The sequence below is a fragment of the Montipora foliosa genome, chromosome 1 (genome assembly GCF_036669935.1).
Source record: "Montipora foliosa isolate CH-2021 chromosome 1, ASM3666993v2, whole genome shotgun sequence".
Classification (NCBI taxonomy): Eukaryota; Metazoa; Cnidaria; class Anthozoa; order Scleractinia; family Acroporidae; genus Montipora; species Montipora foliosa.
The window spans coordinates 34,215,332-34,223,495 of NC_090869.1; the positions used below are offsets into that span (position 1 = coordinate 34,215,332).

At 40.1% G+C, this 8,164-nt stretch overlaps 1 protein-coding gene across 1 annotated transcript in view; it reads right to left on the reverse strand.

Moving 5' to 3' along the window:
* Positions 1–701: 701 nt before the first annotated feature.
* The window catches only part of LOC138013336 (latent-transforming growth factor beta-binding protein 1-like), an 89,358-nt gene continuing 81,895 nt past the window's right edge, over positions 702–8,164 (reverse strand). The window contains exons 11-12 of the mRNA XM_068860384.1: positions 1,871–1,999; positions 702–1,111 (exon numbers count right to left, since the gene is read on the reverse strand). Coding sequence (XP_068716485.1) covers positions 1,008–1,111; positions 1,871–1,999 — 233 coding nt within the window. The 3' untranslated portion in view covers positions 702–1,007. The remainder of the gene's footprint in view (positions 1,112–1,870; positions 2,000–8,164) is intronic.

The following is an 8,164-nucleotide window of genomic DNA, read 5'->3' on the forward strand; positions in this document are numbered from 1 at the left end:
AAAGATTTTGCCAAGATGACAACAACGCGACTGTGAAAGGATCAAACAGTGTTGTGTTCCAGAATTGCTCGTTTGCAATATCCAAAGACAAAATTTTCTAAGAGTGAACACCTAGCCTGCATGATATATGGGATACTACTGTATTTTCTATAGTTGCAGAATAAATTTCTATATTTGTGTTAAAGGGAGAAATTTTTTCAGAATGTTTGGCGGGGTCAAAGGACGTGTATGATTTGCTTTAATTGTTCATTATAAATGGAATGGATTTATTTGTATATTGCCCAGGGCAGCAGGGCAATATACAGATAAATACCGGGTATTTATATAGATGTTGCCCTTGCATTTATAATTAGCAATTTATTCAATTCATCAGCCCCGCTCTTCCCTGCTACATTATCAAGCCCTCCCCGGACTTTCAGTTAGTTAAATGTTCATGAAGTATGTAAGTTAAATAAAGGATGTTGAATAACAAAAGAAAATGTGTGATTCATGAAATAAAATCAGTTAAGTCTCTTCTCTAAAGAGGTAAGTTGTCACATTCGATAACCCACTCCAACCCCCCCCCCCCCCCTTCCTCCCCTCCTTGGGTATTGAAGTAGAAATTGCCAGAAATAAATGCCAAATAAAAACAAACAAGTGATCGACGCAAGTTAGATATAAAGGAATCGTTTCCGTGGAACTTAAGACCTTTATTGAAATCAAGGAATGAATTAATAACTCATACACGTTTTGTTGAAAACTGGCCAGCAAAAAACCAAAAATACACCAGAATGTAAGATAAAAAATTTACAATGCCACGTTACTGTCTTTAAAAACACTCTCTTTAAACCACAGAAATGGTATTCGGTAAATGATCTTATTCGGCATTTTAGTTTGTGTTGACAGAAAATAGTAACAAGAATGTTCTTTTTTTGAAATTTCGACCATGCTTCAGTGAAAAAAAAAAGAAGAAGAAGATAACCGTTTTGCTAGGAACAGCCTGATTCCAGTAGAAACAAAAAAAAGACTCAAAAATGAGCAAAGCGGAAAGCAAACTTCAGAAAGAAACCAGTGAGAAGAATGACAGGAGAGTAAAGGTACATTTTAGATCCTGCTGCAGCCGTAAAGGACCCTGTTTAAACAAACAAAGACAAAAATATTATCAGCCATTTTATCGACCACTGGAAAATTAGTAGAGGGTACATAGATGGCTCTATTATCGACCAGCTACAGAGATCAGTGGGGGCTGAAAGGAATGGCGAAATATATGCCTTGATCAGTTTGTATTCCTATGCATCTTAAAAAGACGATAATGGCAACAGATATTAAGACGCACTGTCGTTCTTTTGAATATTTGAGGTGCAGTAATTTTTTGGTCAGATCAAATGTAGAGCAAATAGAGACAAACGTCTTGTCCGTGTATTTCACATGGGAGGCACGATCAATTAAACAAGGGAAATACCCATAAACGTCCTAGCTAAACACCACTTAGATTCACTAAAACAGTTTTATGAACAGAGGCCAGCATCTATAACGTAACAGGGAAATAATAAAGGCAGCCTGTTGCAAACCCCCAGATAGTCAAGGAAACGAAAAACAAAAGATCTACGGGAGCGTGGTAGGAGTTGGCACCCATCCGTTTTGCGTGCGCAGTTTCCACGATTCCCTTTCTCTACTATCTGGGAGCCTGGAACAGGCTAATGGTAAAGCTAACTTGAACAGCTCGCGGAACTACACATAATTTAAAATAATTAGAGTCATCACAAAGCAAGATCAAAACCTATTTTCTTCCACGACGACGCAATAGCCTATGGCGGCCATACAGTAATTGCCTGATCAACCAGAATGTAAGTATGCGTGTACATATTCTAACAACTTCATAGTTTCTTACCAAGACAGCTCCCCAGTTTTGGGTCATAAGTGAAGCCTTTGGAGAAACACACGCAAAGATAAGATCCAATCATGTTAACACACTCTCCCCCTTTACCGCACACGTTTCCTTTCTCGCATTCATTTATGTCTGCAATAGGAAAAAAAAAAAAAGATTTAGTCAAGCCTAAAAGCAGACCTCCCGGGTTATTTATTCTTACTGGCCTTACATAAGTACAGTGCCTACTGTTATTGCGCATACGTTTTGCGCACCTCAAGATACTCGGGTTTCCTGGTGCTTATTAATACAGGGATATTTTTGCGCGATTTAAAACCATACAGATAAAGCAAAACTCAGCAAGTGCTCTTGGTATCCAAAAAGAAAACTGGGGGTAACCATGCATTTTTCAGACATAATTAAGCTTCAATCTGGAAAAGAACGCCATACATTGCTTTGTATTTTAAAGTTATTTACAAATATTGTTGATTAATTATATTTCCAAAATGCGTGGTTACCCCTAATTTTCTTTTTGGATTTCAATAACACTTGTTAAGATCTGCCTTTCCCGCATATTCATAAATCGGGAAAAATACGTTTGAATTAGTAGGCACCTTCCTTAAACAACGAATTTACGAGATAAAAAGATTTTGATTTTCTTTGTTTAGCCTTGAGGAAAAGCAATAAAATAAAGAAAACCAAATAAAACAATCTCAAAAGAGTTGCAAGAAGAAGAGGTGGAGAAATAATAAATATCCCCAAGAAGAGTGTACCGCCATACTGAGTAGGTTACCAAATACCATCACAGTCATGCATTTTCCGACCAGAAATCGAATTTTCGGAATCATCCTTTTTGAGTGAAACTGGCAAAAAATGCATGAAAAAAATATTTATTACATTTATTACATACCTACTGACTCACAGTTTTCTTCATACGAAATCCCGCTTAAGAATTCAGATAGCCTTCACAGCAGCAAAATGGCTCTCTCGCACGCGCAAAAAGCGTTTGGTCCAATCAGAAGTGATTTGTCAAAACATACCACTGGTTAATTCAAGCTCTCTTTGCGTAAGCTGTCGGAGGGGGAAAACTTTCGTACCAAAAGTACAAAAAAGGCTTAAGCTTATACTTTCAGGAATGGCTCAAGGCTCCTCCCCATGCGATTACCTATACTAATCGCATGGACCCGGTAGTAATTAAGGACTAATTTCACACGTATTTTCAAGGTTCTCTGAAAATACAAGTAAAATTAATCCTTAATTGCACGAGAACACATTACGATTACACGTTTATCACATAAAGGGCAAAATCATTGAGGGAAGCCCGTTCAGTGCCGCGACAAATGACAGTCAGCACGCTCACATTCGGTTAAAGTTCAATTCAATAAATCGTTGCTGTCAACACAAATAGCGCTTAAAATGTCTTTAATATGTGGAAAAAAGGTAGTTTAATCTGGAAGAAGATTCTCTTTTAACTTCGCTTGCTCTGCATAAGCAACTCGTTAACCAATCAGGATCAAGTAATCATGCCCTCTTGATTACCAAAATTGCCCTCGTGATTAAGGAAAAATGCCCTCCGTCTCAGCCAATCAGCATTCAGTAATTTTGCCCCGTATATAATAATGTACGTTATTTACGCACTAGTTTGTTTTCTCAAGACTCACTCGCTCGCAGAGCTTCGCTCGTTCTTTTTGTGAAAACAAACTCGTGCCTAAATGCCGTACGTCAGCACTTTCCATGAAGAGATCTATATTTTTCAAACCGTTTTCCACGTGAACAAGAAAAGTGTCGACTGTTAAGAACTTTAGTTCACGTGGTATGGTCGTGTAGCCGCGTGGAGCCACAGAAAGTTCACAAAAATTAAGCCTCGTTTATCTTTAGAATGAAGGGGTAGTTTCTAAAGAAACTGTGGTGCTGCGTCGGTGGGGAAGTAGTATACAAAAATTTGGTTTTATCAACGGAGTTGATAATGTAAATTGGCCACCGTACAGAGATTCTGAAAGCTGACGTTTCGAGCGTTAGCCCTTCGTCAGAGCGAATCGAGGGATTATGGGTTACGTGTAGTTTTTATAGTAGAGTAGGAGCTACGCTATTGGTGGTAACATGGCAACGTGAAAAATAGGAATATATTAGTTAAATGAAAAGCGTTCGTTAATACCGTGAGGATTAAGGGTGCCGATTTGAAAGATGAACTTTTGTTCCAGATTTTTGCGGCTTTCCGTGGTACCTAGATGTAGGGAAAGGCCGCAGATAGCCATGTGTTTTTTGGAGTGGTTAGGCAGATTAAAATGGCGAGCGACTGGCTTGGATGCATCCTTGTCATTCTTCTCAACATCGCGAAGGTGTTCGCGGAATCGGTCACCTAGTCGTCTACCTGTCTCACCAATGTATAATTTATTGCATAACGTGCAGGTTATGCAAGAAATAACATGTGCGGAGGTACATGTGAAACGATCGGTGATCTTAACAGATCGTTTAGGTCCCGTTATCTTGCTAGTGTTAACAATGAAAAGACAAGTTTTGCATCGTGAGCGCGCGCATTTGAAAGTGCCGGGTTGCTCGTTAGTTTTGAGCGCGCTTCTAACTAAAAAGTTGCCTACGTTTTTGTCGCGTTTGAATGAAATAAGCGGAGGTTGCGAAAAGATTCTTCCAGTCTCGGGATCATTTTGGAGTAATTTAAAATTACTAAGAATGATGCTTTTGACTGCGTGATTATGAGGATGGAAAGTGAGGGTGAATGGAATTCTGTCATTCTTATCTTTTTGTGACGTTTGTAGTGATGACTGTCGATCAAATTGTTGGGCGCGATGATGGCCCGCTTTGACCACAGAGACAGGATAGCCACGTTTTTCGAAGAACTGGCACATCTCCCCTGATTTGCTGGAAAAATCGGAGTCATCACTACATAGACGTCGAAGTCTAAGAAATTGAGAATAAGGGATGGAGTTCTTGACATATGATGGATGTGACGATGAATACAACAAATAACTGTGTGAATCCGTAGGTTTGTAGTGCACACTAGTACATAGCACGTTGCCTCTAATAGAAACTTTGATATCTAGAAAAGCCAATGAAGTTTCCGAAATTTCCCAGGTATATTTAAGAGCCGGATGAAAAGAGTTGACGGAGGTTATAAATTGATCGAGTTCTTCTCTGCTGGATGAAATAGCGCCGATGCAGTCGTCGATGTAACGGCCGTAGAGTTCAGGTTTGGGGCCGTTGTACTCTCCCGCTTACTGACCCAGAGAAATCTGTTCTCAGTAAGGGCCTAAATTTTGTCCCTATTACCAAACGCACCAACGAATTTTCTATTAAGCAAGATGTCGAAAAATTCCTTCGCCGCGTTCAGTTAAAAGCCTTTTTTCACGACAAAGAGGATGATTCGGACACTTCTAATAAAGATATTTTTGAAACACTTCTGGTTCGCAAATCCAAATGGACTCCCCCAGAGGGACAATTTGCCTCTTTAGATTTTTTCACCAAAAAATGCCGTCACGACATTCACAAACTTAAATTCAATCGCAACACTAAATTTTCCAACCTTTCCTCGGAAGAGTGGGCGGCGCTTAAAAATCTTAGTAAACGCAAAGACATAGTTGTCAAATCGGCCGACAAAGGCGGTGCGGTAGTTGTTTGGCGGTCCGACCTTTACCAAAAAGAAGCTTTGCGGCAACTTTCGGATACCTCGTTTTATGCCAAAATCCCTAAAGATCTCACTTCCAAAAATCAAAAAGTTGTCAAAGACACCATTCAAAATCTTATAGTTAATCAAGAATTACCGGACACTGCCACTAATCTCATCATCAACACCCCTAGAACTTCGTGCATTTACTTCTTGCCTAAAATTCACAAACCCAACAACCCAGGTCGCCCTATTGTTCCTGCCTGTAGTTGCCCCACCGAACTCATTTCTAGCTACTTAGACAGGATTATGACGCCTATCGTCAAATCTTTGCCATCATACATTAAAGACAGTACACACGCACTACAAATTTTCCGCGATTTCAATTTCTCCGGCCAAGACAAACTTATTTTCACCATGGACATTACATCTCTATACACAGTCATTCCTAATAGCGAAGGTCTTCAAGCACTTAAATACTTTTTCGATCAACGCACTGTCAAAGAACCTAGCTCGGAAACGCTCCTCCGCCTTGCCGAACTAGTTTTAACGCTTAATTGTTTTTCATTCGCCGGCAACTATTACAAACAAATTAATAGTGTAGCGATGGGCACAAGAATGGGACCTAGCTATGCCAATCTTTTTGTAGGATATGTTGAACACCAATTTTTTAATCAGTACAACGGCCCCAAACCTGAACTCTACGGCCGTTACATCGACGACTGCATCGGCGCTATTTCATCCAGCAGAGAAGAACTCGATCAATTTATAACCTCCGTCAACTCTTTTCATCCGGCTCTTAAATATACCTGGGAAATTTCGGAAACTTCATTGGCTTTTCTAGATATCAAAGTTTCTATTAGAGGCAACGTGCTATGTACTAGTGTGCACTACAAACGTACGGATTCACACAGTTATTTGTTGTATTCATCGTCACATCCATCATATGTCAAGAACTCCATCCCTTATTCTCAATTTCTTAGACTTCGACGTCTATGTAGTGATGACTCCGATTTTTCCAGCAAATCAGAGGAGATGTGCCAGTTCTTCGAAAAACGTGGCTATCCTGTCTCTGTGGTCAAAGCGGGCCATCATCGCGCCCAACAATTTGATCGACAGTCATCACTACAAACGTCACAAAAAGATAAGAATGACAGAATTCCATTCACCCTCACTTTCCATCCTCATAATCACGCAGTCAAAAGCATCATTCTTAGTAATTTTAAATTACTCCAAAATGATCCCGAGACTGGAAGAATCTTTTCGCAACCTCCGCTTATTTCATTCAAACGCGACAAAAACGTAGGCAACTTTTTAGTTAGAAGCGCGCTCAAAACTAACGAGCAACCCGGCACTTTCAAATGCGCGCGCTCACGATGCAAAACTTGTCTTTTCATTGTTAACACTAGCAAGATAACGGGACCTAAACGATCTGTTAAGATCACCGATCGTTTCACATGTACCTCCGCACATGTTATTTCTTGCATAACCTGCACGTTATGCAATAAATTATACATTGGTGAGACAGGTAGACGACTAGGTGACCGATTCCGCGAACACCTTCGCGATGTTGAGAAGAATGACAAGGATGCATCCAAGCCAGTCGCTCGCCATTTTAATCTGCCTAACCACTCCAAAAAACACATGGCTAGCTGCGGCCTTTCCCTACATCTAGGTACCACGGAAAGCCGCAAAAATCTGGAACAAAAGTTCATCTTTCAAATCGGCACCCTAAATCCTCACGGTATTAACGAACGCTTTTCATTTAACTAATATATTCCTATTTTTCACGTTGCCATGTTACCACCAATAGCGTAGCTCCTACTCTACTATAAAAACTACACGTAACCCATAATCCCTCGATTCGCTCTGACGAAGGGCTAACGCTCGAAACGTCAGCTTTCAGAATCTCTGTACGGTGGCCAATTTACATTATCAACTCCGTTGATAAAACCAAATTTTCGTTTATCTTTAGGTGAGTTAACGTGGCTTGAGCCTGCGATCCAACCTAAAACCAGTACCTAGTCAGCCGTCAACTCTAAAAAAGCTGAACTTGATGAGATGTAAACTTGAGCCCGCAATGTGGTCACGTGATACTGGTCAGCAGATACCTTATTTTGAGAGTTGTCAATTGAACATAACATAGATGTCCAGTATTAAAGAAGTACGCTTTAAACGGCCACCATGTTTTTATTATTATTATTATTACAAAGAAAATTGCCCGAACACTCCCGTCCTCAAAGGCTGTCTTGCCTCCCCATTTTCACCCTGACAGTCTGTACTGGCGAACGCTGACACTTTAACCAAAATTTCTCGCATCGATAGAGTTTCAAAAAATCTTACCCATGGTGCTCTGCTCGCTCGCTTTGGCCCCTAAGCTTCGCTATTACCATTACCTTGCATACGAACTCATACCGGGAACACTTGGTGATTTACCAAAACGTTAAAGTCAGCAAAATCATTTCAGATACATCTTCAACAAGACGCCTGAGGACGTTTACGTGGGATGCAGTTGTTGGTATAAAACTTTAATTTTGGTTGCAACTGCCAGTAATCACTGAGAAGAAGTGACAGCTGTAAGCCGAGTGTTAGGAGCTCATAAAAATCTTTACTATTAAAAGAGATTCCTCTAAGCCTGAAACAGTAAAAACGAACGATAAAAAAGATAAAATCCAACGTTTCAGAGTAGTCATGACTCC